The sequence below is a fragment of the Callithrix jacchus genome, chromosome 13 (assembly GCF_049354715.1).
Source record: "Callithrix jacchus isolate 240 chromosome 13, calJac240_pri, whole genome shotgun sequence".
Classification (NCBI taxonomy): Eukaryota; Metazoa; Chordata; class Mammalia; order Primates; family Cebidae; genus Callithrix; species Callithrix jacchus.
In genome coordinates, this window is record NC_133514.1 from 119,676,987 (window position 1) to 119,698,654 (window position 21,668).

Consider the following 21,668-nt stretch of genomic DNA (forward strand, 5'->3'; position numbering starts at 1 on the left):
GGTAAGAGCACTCTTGGCTTTAGCAAGATACCTAAATAGGCAAGTTGCTTACAGTCAGTTTGTCTTCCAGAAAATTAGTGTAAATAGAACAATCCCCTTGCAAGGAAGTCCCTAGCAATGAGTGATAAAATACATAGGTGTTCAATGAACTGCATCAAAATTCATCTGGAAATGAGGCAGAACAGAGCTGGCAAGATAGAAAAATATCATCCTACTCCCCCAACTCCTCAAGGCAAATAGCCCCTGTCCTTTTTGGCCTTTGGATTACCCATTCCCTCAGGCACTGTGTCCGGACAACAAGGACAATCGCCAGATGGAGAATGCTGGAAGTGCATCGGTGCTTTTGAAAGTGAAAAACAGACAAATCACTGCAAACAAAGGATTTAGTGTCAGCTCTCTAGTTGGGAACCACCAAGGTTACAAAGATAATGCCCCTAACCCTTCTGTCCGGAAACGGCTTAGTTCCTTTCTGGCAAATTCACATTTTACGGCAGTAAGATACTAAACATGTTCTTTCACCTAAAAAATATTGTGTTTGTCATTGCTGCAGTTATGTCCCTCAGATGAGTAATGCGAGGCACATGATGTGAGGTTGAGTGGCCTGAGCAGCCTTCCCCTTCAATGCCATCCAAGTCTACAGAGAAGCTTAACGCACCTCCTTCCCTCCCACTTGCCCCTCCCTAGCAAGCCGCGGGCTCAGGATGGGATTAGGGGGCGAATTTTACAAAACTCCAGGTAGCCGCGTCAGCCTCGGTTTCCTGGGGTTACTCCTCCGACAGACGCGTTCTCGCGGACTGACACCCCAGGAGGAGGAGCAGGAGAGGCACTGACGGGTGAGGAGCGCAGCGCACCCCTCCGCCACACCCCCGCCCCCCGCCCGCCAGTGGAGCAGGTCGGCACCTCTCGGAGGCGAGCGCGAGCCGGGTCCAGCCAGGAGGTGGGCTGCGACCTATCCTGCTCGAATCCGTCCGGTCTCCGCTCCAGCACTGTGATTTCCAGGGGCGCGGATTTCAGCCGGGCTGTCTTCGCCCCTCGGTGGCAGCAGGGAGGCCTCTGGCACCCGACTCCGTCCACCGCCAGGAAGCCCCCAAAAGCGCTCTCGCCCTGTGGACGACTCGGAGTCCCTGCAGAGGCCGGGAGGAAGTTGGCGGCGCCAGCCCACCGGCGAGGGGGCGCGGAGCGTGGGGAGCGCGGGGGGCCCTGTCTGCTGGAGCGTCGGCTCCGCTGCTGAGCTCCCGGCAGGTGCCGGGAAACGCCGCGGGAAGGAGCGGCTCTGAGCAACAGGTGCAGCCCGCAGCGCCGCCGGATCGAGGGAAAACGGCCGGCGGAGATCTGCAGCGGTAAGGCGCGGGAAGCCTTTCTACCTCCTCCCAGGTTACGTGGTCGCGCGGCGGGCGGAGGCGCCCAGGCAGGGGACCCCAGAGCTCTCGAGACTACTGCCCTTCCCGAGAAGGTCCGGCTCCGCGCTCCCGACCCGCCCTCTCTCAGAAGGACCCGGCGCGAAGACGGTGCCACCAGGCGCGGCCGCCTGATCCCTGCCCCTGCCGGCGCGCGCCTCCGAGGAAGCCCAGGCTCGGAAACTCCCGCATTCCCTGCATCGCGCCGGGACCCCGGCCACCCCCGGCGCCCACCTTCGCCGCCACGCACCCGCCGTCCCTCGGTCCCGGCGCGCCCCGCCGCTCGCCTGGGCAACCCCGCTAGCCATGGAGCTGGCGGCCGGGAACCTCAGCGAGGGCAACGCTAGCTGGCCGGAGCCCTCCGCCCGCGAGCGCCGGCCGCTGTTCCGCATCGGCGCGGAGAACTTCGCCACGCTGGTGGTGTTCGGCCTGATCTTCGCGCTGGGCGTGCTGGGCAACAGCCTGGTGATCACCGTGCTGGCGCGCAGCAAGCCGGGCAAGCCGCGGAGCATCACCAACCTGTTCATCCTCAACCTGAGCATCGCCGACCTGGCCTACCTGCTCTTCTGCATCCCCTTCCAGGCCACCGTGTACGCGCTGCCCACCTGGGTGCTGGGCGCCTTCATCTGCAAGTTCACCCACTACTTCTTCACCGTGTCCATGCTGGTCAGCATCTTCACGCTGGCCGCGATGTCCGTGGACCGCTACGTGGCCATCGTGCACTCGCGGCGTTCCTCCTCGCTCAGGGTGTCCCGCAACGCGCTGCTGGGCGTGGGCTGCATCTGGGCTCTGTCCATCGCCATGGCCTCGCCGGTGGCCTACCACCAGGGCCTCTTCCACCCGCGCGCCAGCAACCAGACCTTCTGCTGGGAGCAGTGGCCCGACCCTCGCCACAAGAAGGCCTACGTGGTGTGCACCTTCGTCTTCGGCTACCTGCTGCCGCTCCTGCTCATCAGCTTCTGCTACGCCAAGGTGCGGGGCGGGCGCGGCGGGCGCGGGGCCGTGACGCGCGAGGGAGGGCCGAGGGGCGGGGGTGGGGGATGCCGGGGGTCTCAGGGTCCGGTGGCCCCGCCGAAGCCGTGGCCTCGCCCCGGGCGGTGCTGGGCGGATCTGGGTAGAGAGGTTCCCCGGCCTCTGCTGGAGCGTGCCATTGGCTTGCGCCCGAAAGTTACTTGGAGTGTGAGACGTGCTGGGGAAAGTTTGCCCTTGGGGTCTGGTAGAACAAGTTTCTCCTCCCCTCCCACCCCTTCCTCGCCACGGCGGACCTTCAACGCCCCCAGGTTGCCGCGGCGATGTGCGGGGGAGGCGGCATCCCTCCCAGCACCGGAAACCCGGCTCCCTTCCAGCTACTCTCAAACCACTTCAGCTCTCGGGGAAGTGACCGCCGCAGGGCTGTGGGACCTGAGAGGGAGCGTGGTCACCAGAGCGCGGGCCTTTCGCGGGGGTGGCGGGTCCCCACCGCCCCTCCCGGGCTCTCAGCGGCTGTGGGGGTGACTCGCGGGCGGCCCCCCACCCTCGCGGTGCGCAGTTCGCCCTCGCTCCGAAGGCTTTGCGCACTCCGGGCGGTGTGAAGCCGCTGATCCCAGGGACAGAGCTTCGAATTTTATTTATTCTGAAACTTAGCTTCATAAACCCAAGAGGCAAAAAGGTGTTTCTTGACAGGGTCCTGACGGCAGGCTCCAGGGAACTTTGAATGGAATGGACTCGAGCTGTGGGCTTCTCCATTTCAATCTTTTTTAGAATGGTCTCCTGGACTGGGGGGAGAGGTTGAGGCGGCGGATCTTCGCCTAAATGTAGCAGAGGCCCCGTCCACGCGTGTGGCTTCAGCGGGCCGGGACCCCCTTCCTGGGAGATGGCTTTTCCCGTTGTATAGTCGGGCAGAGCTCAGCACCCACATTCTTTTTCATGAAGTCCACAAGGGTTTGAAGATTCTATACCGATGAAAAGGGCTTCAGCGTTTGACACACGTGTTTCTACTTGCGTAAACAGGCGCTTATTTTAATAATCAGGTGATGGTGATTCAGGGGTAAACCCAGTGTCCCCACCCTGCTAGCTCCAGGGCGTCACTATTGGAAATGCAGCTCTGTTACCAGGTTCCACCTGACTTCACATCTCTGTCTCTCATTCTGTTTCCATAAGGCTGTGATTATACAACCACAAATAACCTAACTAGGTAGAACAAGAACTTTCAACACTCAGTTCACAAGGTATTCTTCTCAACACAAATGTTACCATAAGCCACCTGTTTCTCTCCATCTAGTTTATCTCTGTAGATTGTGTCTATTTTGAATAGTAATGTTTTTGGATATTATCTGGACAGCCTGCACCAAAAGGCAATTATAAAGAAATATAGTAGCACTTTGGGAGGCCGAGGCAGGTGATCACCTGAGGTCAGGAGTTCAAGACCTGCCTGACCAACAGGGTGAAACCCCGTCTCTACTAAAAATACAAACATTAGCAGGGCGTGGTGGCAGGCACTTGTGGTCCAAGTTACTCAGTAGGCTGACACAGAAGAATTACTTGAACCCGGGAGGCAGAGGTTGCAGTGAGCCAAGATGGCGCCACTGCGCTCCAACCTGGGTGATGGAACGAGACTCTGTTTAAAAAAAAAAAAAAAAGAAATATAGTAGCAGTAAGGGAATTTGGAAAATAACTCTACCTTAGCTATTTGGAAAATGGCTGGTTTATTAATGTGGTCTTCTGCAAATGCTAAACAAAGGCTATTTTACATAGCACAATTATCTGATATGTGCACCATCTCATTTAATTGGCACACCTCTGTGGCTTGGGGCTATTTTATTATTTACCCAGATTTTATTATTTAAGAAAAAAGAGCTTTAGAAAAGAACACCTGACCCAGATTATGAAGCTGGTGAATGATTCAGGAAGGATTTAACACAGGGATTCCCAGTCTCCTGAGGAAAGGACAGTTGGTGAGGCCTTGAGGACACTGAAGTGTGAGAATGGGATTCTGAAAACATGGCTGTCAAGTTCCCAATTACTGCATTAGAACTGAAGTACATTCTTCCTTATGCCCCTGAAGCCTCTGGGGAGAAGAACTAAAGTCTTCTTACTGGAAATGACAAAATAAGCTTTTAGGAATAAATTAGGTTACATTTCTGTCATTTGCAAGTCTATAAAAGTCACACAGAAGGGCAAAATTTACAAAACAGTTTTTTTAAAAAAAGTAATGAATTTGGATTTTTAAAATATGGAAATAGTTTCCTTCCAAGCATAACTGGAAAAATATTTTGCATTCAGCATCATATTTGCAAGTTCATTTCAGGGCTGTCATGGGTAGGCGGAGATAATTCGTTGTTTCAAGCTGTTTTTCTTTAGCTCAGGCATCAGGTGTGCACCATCCAGTTAAGGATTTTGCTACTTGCGTGTGAGTTTCAGGATTCGCTGTTCTCCGAACTCCAGGTCTGTTGGATGACCTGAAAAAACACAGATGGCTAAAAGGGAACCTGAGGTTATGATGCTTTAAACAAACAAAAACACTCAAGACAGTTGCATTCCAGAGTTGCCTTTTGCCTCCAAATTCTTACAAGTTTGTAACGGAACAGTTTTTTGCACCAGTTTCTGGGAAACTCATCGAATACATGGGCTGGAGGATGAGTTGAAGTGGTCCGCCCAGTGTCCCCTGAGGAGCCCCTCCCCTCTGCTGCTGTGGAGCTGTTTTTGTACAGGGCTGTGACCCTAGGTTACCTTCCTTAGAGTGAATTACTGTTCAGAACCTCCTTGTTCTACCATGAGGATAAACGCGATGGGCCCAGCCCACTAAATCACTCCAAATCCCCAGGGTATGCCCAGCAGGACCTGGGTTTGCTTTGAGCTGGCACCTTCCTGTGCACACTCAGAAACTGGCAGACTCAGCAAGGGACCCCAGTATGCTACTATCACTGTCTTCTTAAACATGTCATAACCTGTCATGATATCTACATTCTTCCTACTTTGCTGACCAGACCTTCACTGGGGTGCACCATGATATATCATCCTGTGCTCATAGTGTGAGCCATTGAAGAGAAACAGAGCAAATAAAAATATCCTTGAGTATTTTCTTTATTTAACAGCATTCAACGTACTGAAGTGTTCTGAAGTGGCTGAGCTGGGATCCAAGTTCCTTCTTGGAAGGAATGGATGGAGCTTGGCAGCGTTATGAAGCTGGTCACATCTGGATGTTTTGTTGTGATTTGTCCAGGTGTCCCTCTCTGATTTTGCTTGTGTGGCCTGTCCTCTGGTCTCTCCTGGGTCCCCTATCATCAGTGGCCAGTGTTGTCCTGCTGTTTCCCATTGGGAAGGCTGCCACTGAGCCACCTAGGCAGTCCTGTCCTCTTGGGCAGGGTCCTGCCTCCTGCAGCCCTTCCCTTCCCCTTTGAAACGCTCTCATTTGCTCCTGCAGGAAAGCTCCCGTTCTGTGGTTGCCTTGCATTCGGGGTTTGGTACTCTGATGTCTGCAGGCAGAACAGTGAAGGAATACCTTGTCGATGCGTTGAGTGTTTTCCCAAACGCTCCTGTGGCAAGCAAACACTTGTTTTGTAGTGGATGTTGCTGAGTCATTTCAGGAAGTGGGAAGCATCTCAGAAGGGGAGAGAATTTGAAGTCAGAAATTCATACCTCCTGATGGCCTCTTCTTCACCTGTATAGGGCCTGGGCAGCTGGTAAATATGTCCGGTGGCTTCCAGGTAGGGTCTGACTAATTGCTCTGAAAGTGTCTCCTCTGGCTGAATGGAAGGGCTTTTGCAATAAGCTCAGTTCAGTTAAATGATTTCCATGCTGCCGTGCTGCAGGGAGCAGAGAACTGGTCGGAACATGGCTTCTGGTTCCTTGAGAGACTTCTCAGCAATCTACAGATGATCTAAAGCACTTAGCCACCCTGGGGCTCGATTTTTCTGGATCTTCCCTAAGCTGGGATATGGAAATGAACTTAAGTAACAGTTCTGTGGGCTTGACAATTTGTCTAAGACCAAATATACGTTGGAAATTCCTACATCAAAACCTCCAAATTTTCATGACATTTCTTGTGAGTATTACATTGGCAAAAAAAAAAAAAAAAAAAAAGACAAAAATGGTTTCTTTAACTATGGGAGCCACTGTGTCTCAAGGAGATTCCCTGACAGGGACACTCGTTTTAAAACCTTGCAAAAATGGTTTATAAATCATCAGTGATACCGAATCCCCAATGAGCTGTCTAAAAGCACAGCACAGTGGGTAGGATTTGAGTAATGGATGAAAGGAGGCCTAGTGGGTGGTGACTGGCCGACAAAATTGCAGTGGAGGCGGCCGATATGAGGAAGAAAGAAAGACGATTTTGGCACAAACGCAGGCCATCTTTGGCCTGGCTGCACTGAAGACACATCTGATGATACCGTCGTCCTCTGTTTACTTGACTTCTTTCCCCATCAGATGATGAATTTCGGAAGGGCAAACCTCCAGTTTTTTGACATATCCAGGATCTGACATTGTGCCTGACATGTAGCATGGACCTGGTGTTTGTTACTATGTGGGCTCCTGGGGGAAACTGAGGCAGACAATAGACTAAGAAGCATGCATGAGTGGGTCATGGCATGGTTCTTTCTAGACAAAACCCCAGAGCTCCATGTACTGGGCACTCCCTGCAAACAGGTGCTCTGGCTGTGAACTTGTTCCTGGGGCACCCCTACATGTTAGAAAAGAATGGATTTGGCAACTCGTATTCATTGTCGCCTAATCACCTAATCTGAATGGTCTCACAAATAATGATGTTACCATTTCAGCATGTCGATAATGGTTAATCCAAAATAGGCAGTGGGTTGTGAGAGGCGAGGTGAACTGATTTCATTTGTGTCTTTCAGGTCCTTAATCATTTGCACAAAAAGTTGAAGAGCATGTCAAAGAAGTCTGAAACATCCAAGAAAAAGGTAATGACCACAGACGTATCTACGGTACTTTTCAGAGCTTAGTGACCACAGACGTGTCTACGGTACTTTTCAGGGCTTAGTGATCACAGACGTGTCTACGGTACTTTTCAGGGCTTAGTGACCACAGACGTGTCTACGGTACTTTTCAGGGCTTAGTGACCACAGACGTGTCTACGGTACTTTTCAGGGCTTAGTGACCACAGACGTGTCTACGGTACTTTTCAGGGCTTAGTGACCACAGACGTGTCTACGGTACTTTTCAGGGCTTAGTGACCACAGACGTGTCTACGGTACTTTTCAGGGCTTAGTGACCACAGACGTGTCTACGGTACTTTTCAGGGCTTAGTGATCACAGACGTGTCTACGGTACTTTTCAGGGCTTAGTGACCACAGACGTGTCTACGGTACTTTTCAGGGCTTAGTGACCACAGACGTGTCTACGGTACTTTTCAGGGCTTAGTGACCACAGACGTGTCTACGGTACTTTTCAGGGCTTAGTGACCACAGACGTGTCTACGGTACTTTTCAGGGCTTAGTGACCACAGACGTGTCTACGGTACTTTTCAGGGCTTAGTGACCACAGACGTGTCTACGGTACTTTTCAGGGCTTAGTGACCACAGACGTGTCTACGGTACTTTTCAGGGCTTAGTGACCACAGACGTGTCTACGGTACTTTTCAGGGCTTAGTGACCACAGACGTGTCTACGGTACTTTTCAGGGCTTAGTGACCACAGACGTGTCTACGGTACTTTTCAGGGCTTAGTGACCACAGACGTGTCTACGGTACTTTTCAGGGCTTAGTGACCACAGACGTGTCTACGGTACTTTTCAGGGCTTAGTGACCACAGACGTGTCTACGGTACTTTTCAGGGCTTAGTGACCACAGACGTGTCTACGGGACTTTTCAGGGCTTAGTGATCACAGACGTATCTACAGTGCTTTTCAGAGCTTAGTTTATCTTTACTTTTACTTGTCCTCACCTCCTCCCAAAGCCTGTAACATTGAGGGTCCTTGGCATGGGCGTGGCTATGGGTGCTTGAGATGAGCCTCCCACCTTTAGGGTGGAAATGAGGGTCATCCTCAGTGAAGTCAGAGGGCATTGCAGGTCACTCCGTGTTGCATTCAAACTTAGCTGGGAGGTGAGATCAAAAGATCTGGAAAGGTGAGGAAAGGCGGGCTATGCTGATTGTGCGCCTCACCAGGAGGTGTGCCTGGGTCAACTGAGAGCGTGCAGAGCCGCTGACATGCATACTTGGAGGAAAAGTGTAGTCATCATGTTTTGTCTTTGCCATCTCTGTTGTGATTCTGGAAGGCTCTTTTGGTTCTCCTTTAAGACAACATTGTTGGGCTGTGCGCGGTGGCTCACGCCCATAATCCCAGCACTTTGGGAGGCCGAGGCGGGTGGATCATGAGGTCAAGAGATCGAGACCATACTGGTCAACATGGTGAAACCCTGTCTCTACTCAAAATACAAAAAATTAGCTGGGCATGGTGGCGCGTGCCTATAATCCCAGCTACTCGGGAGGCTGAGGCAGGAGAATTGCCTGAACTCAGGAGGTGGAGGTTGCGGTGAGCGGAGATCGCGCCATTGCACTCCAGCCTGGGTAACAAGAGTGAAACTCCGTCTCAAAAAAAAAAAAAAAAAAGACAAGCAACAACATTGTTATAATCCCTCCCTTAACCTGCCAGAGTGCTGCGCCAGCCTTGTCTCTTTCTGCCACACGTGTGCTGGCTCTGACCCAGCAGGTAAAGACTGAAGAGTGCGTGAGGCTGAAAGCAGATTCCTCCTGCTGCAAACTGACCTTCTCATCCCCGAGACCTGATTTAAACAGGCTTCTCCTGAGCAGTGGTACTGATGGTCATGGCATTCTACATTCTGAGGAAAAACTATTTCACAGATCAAGATTAAATTAACTCTTACTCAGAAAATATCTGTATAACTTCTGATTTGAGAAAGTAGAGTGGGATTATTGGGCAATGTGATTAAGGAGTAGGAGGCTGTGACCAGACATTTTAACCCAAAAGTGTTACTAATAACATCTTAAAATACCTTGTTTTCACTCTTGTTACTAAGTTTCGTTATGATCAATGACATGCATAATTTATAGAAATTCTAGTTGAGATCACATTTAATCATGTTTACTTAAAAAATTCTGCTTGAATAAAGGAGAGCTCCTCCTGACTTTCCCCGTTTATGAGCAGCAGTGTGGCTAAAAGGCCGCCTGGTACCCTGCAGTCAAAACCAATGGTAGAGAATTGGTCATAAAGCCCAAACATGAAGCCTTTTCTTTTTCCTGGCAACAAAAAAATTAGCGTGTGCTAGAAATGCAATCATGCAGTTTTTAGGATACCCACCTAAGAATACAAGGTGCAATATAAATAACGACCATGTTACGGCTTTATTCTGTTGATTCTTTCTTATGTCTGAACGATTATTATGTGTATTTCATTTCATTTTAAGCCTCGAAGCCCCTCATTAGAGCAGCTGACCAAGTACTAAGTTATATGAATTTGATAAACTCTAGAAGTTGGTGTTTTCCTCCTCTGTTTTTTTTTTTTTGAGACGGAGTTTCGTTCTTGTTACCCAGGCTGGAGTGCAATGGCGCGATCTCGGCTCACCGCAACCTCCGCCTCCTGGGTTCAGGCAATTCTCCTGCCTCAACCTCCTGAGTAGCTGGGACTACAGGCACGCACCACCATGCCCAGCTAATTTTTTGTATTTTTAGTAGAGACGGGGTTTCATCATGTTGACCAGGATGGTCTCGATCTGTTGACCTCGTGATCCACCCGCCTCAGCCTCCCAAAGTGCTGGGATTACAGGCTTGAGCAACCGCGCCCAGCCTTCCTCCTCTGTTTTTGGTGATGTGCTGCCATGGTAGAGATTTTCCATTTTCCTCATATGTCTATTTATGTTTCCTCTGAGACACACTTCTTACTTCTAAGAAAATGATTCTTTATAGACAATTAAGGATTGTTTCTAATTTCTCCTTGGTCAGCGATTTTTAGAGCACCTGCTCTGTGTAGGACCAAGCTGATCCAGGGGATTCTAAGAGGAACTGCCTCTTGCTCATTCTTACCAGGAGGAGGTTCTAGCATTTGAAGAAGTGATGAATATTTTCTCTTCTATCTTCATCGCCTCTAACCCTTAACAGCCACTGAACAGATGTCAGATCTTTGTTGATGTATTTAATTGGCTCCTTGCTTGATAGAACAAATAAATGTGATGGTGTTGGTGATGACGATGGTGGTGGTAGTGATGGTGGTGATGAAGGTGGTGGTGGTGGCGGTGGTCATGGTGGTGATGGTGGTGTCGGTGACTGATGGTGATGGTTGTGGTGATGGTGACATTGGTGGTGGTGGTGGTGGTGGTGATGGTGATGGTGGTGGTGATGGTGACATTGGTGGTGGTGGTGGTGATGGTGACATTGGTGGTGGTGGTGGTGGTGGTGATGGTGACATTGGTGGTGGTGGCCATTGTGGTGGTGGCGGTGGTCATGGTGGTGATGGTGGTGTCGGTGACTGATGGTGATGGTCGTGGTGATGGTGACATTGGTGGTGGTGGTGGTGGTGGTGATGGTGGTGGTGGCCATTGTGGTGGTGGTGGTGGTGGTGGTGGTCATGGTGGTGATGGTGGTGTCGGTGACTGATGGTGATGGTCGAGGTGATGGTGACATTGGTGGTGGTGGTGGTGGTGATGGTGATGGTGGTGGTGGTGGTGATGGTGACATTGGTGGTGGTGGTGGTGATGGTGATGGTGGTGGTGGCCATTGTGGTGGTGGTGGTGGTGATGGTGACATTGGTGGTGGTGGTGGCCATTGTGGTGGTGGTGTGGTATGTGTGCATCTAACAAAGATTATGGGAGAGAGGAGCAGAGGAAGGGTAAGAAGACGGAGTGGAAGGAAGGGAGTGAAGGGAGGTGGCGGAGAGAAGGGGACAGAGGCAGAAGAGGCAAGAAAGGGGAAATTTGGGAGGAAACAGAAAGCAAGAATATATGGCAACTTCCCTGAAGACAGGAACTGGACTGGTTCTTTGCGGGAGTTTCCCAGGTCGCAGCGCGGAAAGTTACTGCTGCTGCACATGTGTCATCATGTGATGGGTAACGGAAGATGTGACGGGGATGTGCATGGTTTGCTCACTTCAGCGCCACTTGTTTGCAGCCCTTTCTCTCAGTGGCTAAGTGAAGTTCCCTTGCTCTGTGCTGTGCCCACTGGTCTTAGTTTGTCCAGGCTGTTTTAAGGAAATGCCATAGCCCGGGTGACTCATAAACAGTGGAAGTGTATTTCTTGCAGTCCTGGCGTTTGGAAGTCTAAAATCAAGCTCCTGCAGATTCGGTGTCTGCTGAGGGCTATTTTCTGGTTCATAGATGGCCCTTCTCTCTGTGTCCTCATAGGGTAGAAGGGATAGGCAGCTCTCTGGGCCCTCTTTCATAAGGGCTCTAGTCCCATTAGCAGGTCTCCCCACCCCTCATGGCCTAATCACCACCCAAAAGCCCCACCTCTTAATACGATCCCTTTGGTGATTAGGTTCCAATATATGAATTTTTTGGAGGGGGTGGGGACACAAACTTTGAGACTGTGCCACCGTCCATGCAGGGCTTTCCCGTTGAGAGTTGTAAGTATTATGGGGTGGGGAGATTGGCCTTTCATGATAAACATACTAACGGTTATTCACGTTTGGAGAAAGTGCAAAGAAGAATGGGATTTTTACTGCAGATGAAGCGCTGTGATCAATCACATGCTTTGCTTAAGCTCTGTTAGACCTAAAGAAATGTTTCTGGCTCAAAGCTGACTGTTAGAACCTTGGAAGACCTCAAAATGGGAAAGACCACCCAAATGGGATGGTTGCTTCTTGGAGAAAATGGGATTAAAGGATCTCTTGATATCCTATCAAACCACTGGGCTCTTTTAACGTTTGCTTTTTTTGTCATTGTTTCTTTGGCTTAAAGTAATTCAGTGAGCTCTTGGCTGTCATGTATACAATTTATGAATTTTTTGAAAAATAATCTTCATCTTTTAGTCACTTTTTTTCTCCCAAGCCAAGTTCCATTAGACACATTGTGAGTAAAATTCTTTGAAGAAAGAACAGACATCTCAGATGACTTGGAAAAGAGCATCTCACAGTAAGAAGAGAGATTAATATTTTTTCAGATACTTTAAGCAGAAGGAGTACAAAGAAACCATGCGAATAAAAGACCTAAACTCAAGTGTAAGAAGATGTATTGAGATTTAGCACGTAATTTTAGGTGATGACTTTTTCTCCATCATAAGGTAATGTTGGGATTCTATACACTAAATAGACAAAGGAGAGAAGCCGTGCACACACAGGGGACAGGTCTGTCTAATGAAGACGGAGGACCCTGTAAGGGAGAAGAAAGAATTATGTTGGAAATACCTTTTAAAAACCACCCTCCTTCTCCAGAGAGGGGAGTTCTCTATGTTACTTTCTCTGCGCCAATCCACTGGTCTTAATCCATTCCGGCTGCTGTAAGAAAATGGCACATCCTGGGTGGCCCATAAACAATACAAATGTATTTCTTGCAGTCCTGGCGTTTGGAAGTCTAAAATCAAGCTCCTGCAGATTTGGAGTTTGGTTACTTTCTGATGTTTCTGTGGGAAAGATAGGAAGTGGCTTTTCCAGCTCTTTTATTTTTTAAGATGGAGTTTCACTCTTGTTACCCAGGCTGGAGTGCAATGGCGCCATCTCGGCTCACCGCAACCTCTGCCTCCTGGGTTCAGGCAATTCTCCTGCCTCAGCCTCCTGAGTAGCTGGGATTTTTCCAGCTCTTTCTGAGGAAGAGGAGCTGCTTCAGCCTTAGGGGTTGATAGTGAACAAGGCATTTGTTATTACCTTTAACTTGAGGTTGGTAAGACAACGTCCCTTTTGGTGTGGCTTTTATGTAATTCATCAGTGGTTCTCCAAACACCTTCCTGAGCTCCTTTTACATTTATTTTTAGACATGGAGCCTTGCTCTGTTGCCCAGGCTGTGACACAGTGCTGGATGATAGCTCACTGCTGCCTCAACCTGTTGGGTTCAGGAGATCCTCCCACCTCAGTAGTCTTCCTGCGTAGCTGGGACTACAGGTGCACATTGCTGCACCCAGCTAAGTTATCTGAAAATGGTGTTTAAAGATGGGGTCTCAGTATGTTGCCCAGGCTGGCCTAGGACTTCTGGCCTCAATGATCTTCCTGCCTCAACCTCCCAAAGTGGTGGTGGGATTACAGGCATAAGCCACTGTACCTGGCTGAGCTTTTGGAAAAGGAGGATTCTTGGGTAACTAACAACCTCTACTAATTGCTTTAGAGCCATAATGGATGAGGTGTAACTATCTGAAGTTTAAAAAAAGCTTTGCACTGGGTAAGGATGGACATACTAACCTACTTAAATCCCAGGGTTGAAATTAGTGCTCGTGCATTATTTTGCCAGATCTTTAGCTTTGAGCTAGTGTATTCTAGGCATCTTGTTTCCTGAGTTTGACAGTGTGAAGCAAGAGTAAATCAAGAAAGATGGTTTTCTAGCGGCTTGAAACTTCTTGCCCTATGTCTCATCTTCTGCCAGCCTCCTTTGCAAGGGAAGAATGAGGATAAAAATCATCTCCTGGTTTCAACCATGCACAATGGGGTATTTGCCACATGGATGTTGCTACGACTGAACTGGACTCTGCTCAAAGGCAGCAGGACTAGGGGCCCAGGGCGTGTTTGCAGGGAGCTGGTTTCTTACAAGTAGGAGGCCTTCAGCTTCACTGGCCGGAGATGCTTGATAAACACGAGGAAAACAGTCATCTCCTGGAGATACTTAGCTGAGAGGTTGGTCAGTGTTGACAAGCCTTCTGTGAAATGGTTTTGGGAACAATCTGAGGCACATGGTACAGTTTATGCGAATGCCCGTTAAGCCTTCTTTCCTGACTTTTATGCTGCAAACAGTAATCCCATCTCATTTCCAAGCGGCTGGTAAACCAAGAAAAAGAACCTGATTCTTGCCCGTGGCTCTAGGAAGACCAATGAGACGAGTGAAACTTTAAAGGTAAACTTTGAGTTACAGACCCGCAAAGTTAGCAAACACCGCCACAGAAAGCACTCCGGCCTCAGGACACACTGCCGTGTGCGTGTGGGTGTGGATAACGCATGGATCTTATCAGGAAGTTGCTGGGATCGATTTCTGCTTTGTACTTAGTAAAAATGTCTAAAGAAGCAATGAAATGCAATACCCAGAGGGGGACTCTTTTGTGAAGTGGAGAGAAGGTCTGATAGTCTTAGAAAGAAACGATGATGTTTTATATTCTATTTGTAGGTATAATTATATCTAGATTGTTTGGATTGAGTCATCTGAGAATGGCGTTTCTCATCCACTAATGGATAAATGGATTGATAGCAGGCATTCCCTTAATATACGTGAGCACATCATCTGGTTGGGGTGTCATGCAGTAAATGGCTTTAATATGTAAGCTTGTAGCCCATAAAACCCGCACTCAGATTTTTATACCTGAGTTGTTTGTCGTGTTTAAGTGGATGGGGCGTGGTCTAGGAATCATTGCATTGGTTTATCCTACTCTCAGATTAGGAAGTTGAGGCTCAGGGAGTTTATGGCATTTTGCAAAGGTCATACAACCAGCTTATGGCATGGCCAGGCAGGAACACAGACATGCTGTAAGTCCTGGGGTCTTGTGCAATCCCTGGTGCCTCTCGATACGGAGCCTCATGCTCGTCTCCTGTCCACCTTGCTGGTGAGACTTGTCCTGGTCTTAATCAGAGATCTAGCCCTCCCTCTAATGTCTCTGCCTAGATCCTGGGCACAGCTTCCTGACTTCCAGTCCCTCTGTCTGATAAACTTCATCTCACGTCGTACTTTGCTACCTCGTGTCAATCTTTGAAGAGCTGCTATCTTATGAGTTAGAGTCTGGTTGTCATTTTCTCTTGCAGTGGGACTCCAGTTCATGGGAAGTGATAAGAAGAGTCCTTTTGCCATGTAGGATTTCCCCTCCTAGCAGTGTGGTTCCCACCACTCTATGATAGTCCTGCAGGGTGTGAGGTCCATGCAGGACTGTTGTAGGAAGTCCTGTGTCCCCAGGAAAAGTCTGTGGTGGGACAGTGCTGTCTCAGCCATGGAGTCCCTTTCCTATGTCTTAGTCTTCCCTCCATGTGAAGTTACAAGAAATACAAAGCTCTGTTTTCATTCTTTCTCTCTCTATCTTTCTCTTCTTTTCCTCAAACTGTTCTTCTCCCACTCATCCATTTTAGTCAGAGTGTTTCTGTTTAGGAAACAGACTGGTGGCCACAGGTGAACCTTTCACCACACCTGTGCACTGTGAGAGAAGGCCAGGGATGGAGGTTTGCTTTTCTGCTCTATGAAACCAAGTGAGGCCTGGGAGGAGAGTGGGTACATTGGTCTGTTCTCACGCTGCTAATAAAGACATACCCAAGACTGGGTAATTTTTAAAGGAAAGAGGTTTAATTGACTCACAGTTCCACAGGGCTGGGGAGGCCTCAGGAAACTTACCATCCTGGTGGCAGGGTAAGCAAACACGTCCTTCTTCACATGGTGGCAGGAAGGAGAAGAATGAGAGTAAAGGGAGGAAAATCCCCTTATAAAACCACCAGATCTCATGAGAACTCATTCACTGTCATGAGAATAGCATGAAGGTAACTGCCCTCATGGTTCAGTTGCCTCCTGGGGGGTTCTTGCTACCACACATGGAGACTATAGGAACTACAGTTCAAGATTAGATTTGGGTGGGAACACACAGTCAAACCATGTCTTACTGCTCCTGGCCCCTCCCAAATTGCATGTCCTCACATTTCAAAACACAATTATACCCATTCCAGCATTCCCCTAAAGTCTTAACTCATTCCAGCATTAACTCAACAGTCTGGGTCTAAAGTCTTATCTGAGAGAAGGCAAGTACCTTTCACCTATGAGCATTTGCATCAAAAGCAAGTACCATTTACACTTCCTAGATGCAGTGGGGTTACAGGCATTGGGGAAAATACACCCATTCCAAATAGGAGAAATTGGCCAGAATGAAGGGGCTGCTGGCCCCATGCAAGTCTGAATTCAGTGGGGCATCCTTTGACTCCACGTTTCACATCCAGGTCATGCTGATGCAAGGGGTGGGCTCCCATGGCCTTGGGCAGCTCTAACCCTGTGGTTTTGTAGGATATAACCCCCTTCCAGGCTAGTTTCATGGCTGGTGTTGAGTGTCTATGGCTTTTCCAAGTGCAGGGTGCAAGCTGTTGGTGGATCTGGGATCTGGAGGATGGTAGCCCTCTTCTCATAGTTTCACTGGGCAGTGCCCAGTGGGGGCTCTGTGTGTGGGCTTCAACCCTACCTCTCCATTCCACGCTGCCCTCGCAGAAGTTCTCCATAAGGGCTTTGCCCCTGCAGCAGACTTCTGCCTGGGCATACAGGCATTTCCATTCATCCTCTGAAATCTAAGTGGAGGTTCCCTCAATTCTTGACTTCTGTGCGCCTGCAGGCCCAACATCATGGGTAACCTGCCAAGGCTTGGGGCTTACAGCCACCGAAGCAGTGACCTGAACTATATGTTGGCTCCTTTTTGCTGCAGATGGGACACAGGACACTAAGTCCCAAGACCGCACAAAGCAGCAAGCCCTGGGCTTGGACATGAAACCATCTTTCTTCCTAGACGTCTGGGCATGTGCTGGAAGGGGCTGCCATGAAGACCTCTGAGGCGCCCTGGAGACATTTTCCCCACTGTCTTGCTGACAAACATTTGCTTTCTTATTCCTTATGCAAATTTCTGCAGCCTGCTTGAATTTCTCTTCCAAAAACGGGGTTTTCTTTTCTATTGCATGGTCAGGCTGCAAATTTTTCAAACTTTTATGCTCTGCTTCCCTTATAAACATAAATTCCAATTCCAAACCATCTCTCTCAAGTTCAAAGTTCCACAGATCTCGAGGGCGGGGGCAAAATGCCACCAGTCTCTTTGCTGAAGCACAGCAGGAGTGACCTTGACTCCAGTTCTGAAGAAGTTCCTCATCTCCCTCTGAGACCACCTCAGCCTGAACTTCATCGTTCCTATCACTATCTGCATTTTGGTCAAAGCCATTCAACAAGTTTCCTGGAAGTTTCAAACTTTCCCACATTTTCCTGTCTTCTTCTGAGCTCTCCAGACTGTTTCAACCTCTGCCTATTACGCAGTCCCAAAGCTGCTTCCACATTTCTGGGTATCTTTATAGCAGTGCCCCACTCTCTGCAGTACCAATTTACTGTATTAGTCTGTTCTCACGCTGCTAATAGAGACATACCCAAGACTGGGTAATTTGTAAAGGAAAGAAGTTTCATTGACTCACAGTTACACGGGGCTGGGGAGGCCTCAGGATACTTACAATCATAGCACAAAGGGAAGCAAACACATCCTTCGTCACATGGCAGCAGGAAGAAGAATGAGAGCGAAGGGTCAGAGGAAACCCCCTATAAAATCATCATATCTTGTGAGAACTCACTTGCTATCATGAGAACAGCATGAGGGAAACTGCCCCGTGATTCAATTACCTTTCACCAGGTCCCTCCCATGATGTGTGGGGATTATGGAAATGAGAATTCAGGTTGAGATCTGGAAGTGGGGGAGCACAGCCAAACCGTGTCAGGGGGATTGCTGCTGGCTTACACTGATGCTTCCTTTCCCCATGTCCAAGCATGCTCTAAAATACTGTAGCCTGGAGTATGTCTGAGAGAAAGCGGTTCCTTGAGTCCTAAGCTTTGGACGAGGGGCTGAAAGTGTGCGCCTCTTACATGCTTAATGTTTCTCTTTTCCTATGAGAAGTAAACGCGCCGGTAAAGAGAACAGATAGCTGAAGCCGTCAAACAGAGGAGGATATAGAAGTGCTCTCTCCCTTCAAGCCAGGGAACTGAGATGGAGGTTGTCTCATGGGGGACTTTATTGCCGACACATTTAGCATAATGCTTCTTGAGAAGCAGCCCTGTTGTGTGTTGTGTGCAGAGAGGGAGGTGTGGCTCCTGATTTACTGCAGGTTCCCTTGCCCCCCCCATCTGGGCAGCACATGGACTGGGGATCATGTCTGCCTGGCTGCCAGCCCCAACTTTGCATTTCAGCTATGGGACACTGGGCATTTGCTTCTCCCCTCCTGAGCCTCAGTTTCCTCATCTACAACCTGTGGGTCATGATAGGGTCTGTCTCATAGGGTTGTAAAGGGGACTTGGTGAAATAATGTGTGTGGCCCCATCATCGCTCTGCTGGTTTCAATGGCTCTGCTGTGACCATTGAGGCACTAGAGGCTGTGTGGGTTTTAAGGTGTACTTGTTGGAGAACAATCTGTTTGAGGAGGGAACCAACTGTTATGTTTTATAGTTTAGAAAACATTAGACTCCCATAATTAAAGCATTTGAAAAAAATAGATTATTGTCTTTTCTTTGAATCCAGAGAGATAGAGTTTTCAATTAATCACAAACTAAGCTACTGAGCTCTTGTCTTTCAACATGTGTGGAACAGGCAAAGTTGCCATAGGCTTAATTCCAGTCCCATAGGTTTGTGGCCAGCGAGGAGGCCGTGGCCAGGCACACAGGCGAATGGTTATTGATCTCAGGAGGTTGATGCCCTCTCCTGTTGAGGTCTCTAATCAGCCACGGCTTCCTCCTATCATTTTCTCAGCAGAAACCACAAAAGAAACATGAAGACTCTGCCTCTGACTTCAGAGTATTTCTTACTTAGGAGCAGCAAAGAAAGAGCTGAAATGAAAGGAAGCAAAAAGGGTAATTCGGTCCATAGACTGAAACTGAAATGAAACGCGTCAGTGCATCAGTTAATTAGGTCTTGAATTTGCCAGAGTTTAACAAGGAAAAGTAAACACCTGCACACGTGTTCATGGAGGTGACTGACTATGCGGCGCTCCCCCGAGATGCACTGCTGGTGATGCAGCTGCAGTGGGGCCACACTTGAACAGTTCTGCTGGTTTAGAAGTCACAGCCTCTACTCTTCGTACTTTTCTAGTTCTGTGACTTGAAGCGTACTTCCCATCATGCATTTCACATAGATCATAAAATTATTACTTTGGAAGGTAATGACAGGTCTTGGAGAATTTATGAACAAAAGTATTATGGGAAGTGAAGGTTAACACTTAAAGCAGATGTATCCATTTTTTATCTCATGAAAATATACATAAAATTAGCTTAGGGTATATTTTAAAATGCTGGATTCTTTTTGTGTTGTAATCAATGAATTTCCCTCCTCCTCCTTCTCCCTTGCTTCCTCCTTCTCTCCCCGTCCTTCGCCGCCTCCACCTCCTCTCCTTTCCTAGACTGCACAGACGATTCTGGTGGTGGTCGTGGTGTTTGGAATCTCCTGGCTGCCTCACCACATCATCCATCTCTGGGTTGAGTTTGGAGTTTTCCCACTGACACCGGCTTCCTTCTTCTTCAGAATCACCGCCCACTGCCTGGCATACAGCAATTCCTCGGTGAATCCTATCATATATGCATTTCTCTCTGAAAATTTCAGGAAGGCTTATAAGCAAGTGTTCAAGTGTCACCTTCGCAAAGATTCAGATCTGAATGATAATAAAGAAAACAAAAGTCGAATAGACACCCCACCATCAACCAATTGTACCCACGTGTGATCAAACAAATATTAGAGTATCCTTATTGTTGAGTTTCCTTATAAGTGGACCAGACACAGAAACGAACAGAAGGAACTAGTAGCAACTTGTTCTCTTAACAACAACTCATGTCATTTTAATTAAATCCCACCTGTGTTCAAAAGCACTTTGATCCATTTAGGAAATTCCTAGGTCTAGTGAGAATTACTTTTCTATTTTATTTTATTTCGAAATTATGTTTCAGAAACAAAAGACAATGCTGTATAGTTTTATTCCTCTTCAGAAATGAAAGCTTAGTAGAATTTTATAGATATGTTCAACTCTTCATAGATTAAGGACTGACCCATCAAAATGGTCAGGAATATTTGGAGTCTACATTTTAAAGCAAATATATTTAGGAAAAAAATTTGAGCTTCAATTCTTTAATTTTAAGAGAAGTAATATTATGAACTATGTATTTTAAAATATGATCATGGACATACAATGATGATTTTTCTGGGGGCCATTTACATAGGCACATCTATTAAGTGGGAAGAAGGCGTCCTGAAGTCTGATTGCAGAGGTGCATTGCTTGCATTTGTCGCTAGAGTACAGAGCTTCTGCAGTCGGTGGTTTGAGATGCAGCCGGTTTCTCTCAGGAGTCAGCTCAGAGTTGTGGTGACCCTGGGGTGCAGTAGTAGGCACTGTTGATTAAAATCTATCCTGTGAAATTAGGCTTTATAGAATTAAGGAAACAGAGTCAGAGACCACTGTCCTAGTAATGGAAGGTGCAAATGAGTTTTTAAGAATAAAATTGGGTATTGAAATTTTATATAAGTACTTGACAAAGGTTTTCATTATGCCTTGAATGGAACCTACTCGAAAGAGAGATGAAAAAAAAATCAGTAAGGTCGATATAGATAATAATTTCTATGGGCTGAAGACTAGACAGAATTCAGTAAGTCATATGATGTAATGGCCATGCCTATAAAGTATATTTCATGTTTGATTTAGATAACATTAAAAAATCATGAGACTGAATCCACCTAGGGATATCCTATCTTGTACGAATGCATGTTTTTTCATTAAATTTGTAATGATGTGTAATGCACATTTCCACCAAATGTTATTTCCTCTAAAAATGTTAATGTGGGGTCAAAACCATCACCACTTGAATTTCAAATGTAGTTTTCATGACAATTTCATATGGATATGTGTTTACAATGAGAAAATGGCATGAAGATATTAAATTATCCTGGATCAGAAAAGTGCTCTTCAGACTGCAAGACCTTGATATGTTTTAGGAGGAAACAAAAGCAAGATTTGTTTTTGTTTGTTTAAAAGGATTTGCCTAGGAATGGTGGCTTATGCCTGTAATTCCAACATTTTGGGAGGTCAAGGTGGGTAGGTTGCTTGAGCTCAGGAGTTCAAGACCAGCGTGGGCAGCATGGCAAAACCTGGGCTTTACTAAAAATACAAAAATTATCTGGGTGTGGTGGCACATGCCTCTAGTTTCAGCTACACTGGATGCTGACACAGTGGATCACCTGAGCCTGGGAGGTCCAGAATGCAGTCAGCCAAGACTATACAACTGCACTCCAGCCTGGGCAGCACAGCAAGACTCTGTCTCAAAAAAACAAAAAACACCAATGATGTGTAATGTACATCTGTGCCAAATCAGGACTCCACATGGAACATCAAATTTTGGATAAAAATACAGACTTGACATAAGCCTTTGGCATGCTGACTTTTCTAGCTCATTCACTTACTTTCATTAATCATATTCCAGTGACCAGTGTTTACAATTGCAATGTTATTAAT

General features: G+C 47.8%; 1 protein-coding gene across 1 annotated transcript; it reads left to right on the plus strand.

The window, feature by feature from the left end:
* The first annotated feature begins 882 nt into the window (after window positions 1–882).
* On the plus strand, window positions 883–21,329 carry GALR1 (galanin receptor 1). The gene is made up of 3 exons (XM_002757342.6): window positions 883–2,369; window positions 7,232–7,297; window positions 19,572–21,329. Exons 1-3 carry the CDS (start codon window positions 1,704–1,706, stop codon window positions 19,887–19,889), a joined length of 1,050 nt encoding a protein of 349 aa, XP_002757388.1. The 5' UTR covers window positions 883–1,703; the 3' UTR covers window positions 19,890–21,329.
* The last annotated feature ends 339 nt before the right edge of the window (window positions 21,330–21,668 follow it).

Bases quoted from the DNA above. Each gene is read 5' to 3' on its own strand.
- GALR1 (XM_002757342.6), top strand. From the start codon at position 1,704: ATGGAGCTGGCGGCCGGGAACCTCAGCGAGGGCAACGCTAGCTGGCCG. The intron at 2,370-7,231 runs GTGCGGGGCGGG...TGTGTCTTTCAG, and splicing joins TCAGCTTCTGCTACGCCAAG to GTCCTTAATCATTTGCACAA. The intron at 7,298-19,571 runs GTAATGACCACA...CTCCTTTCCTAG, and splicing joins CTGAAACATCCAAGAAAAAG to ACTGCACAGACGATTCTGGT.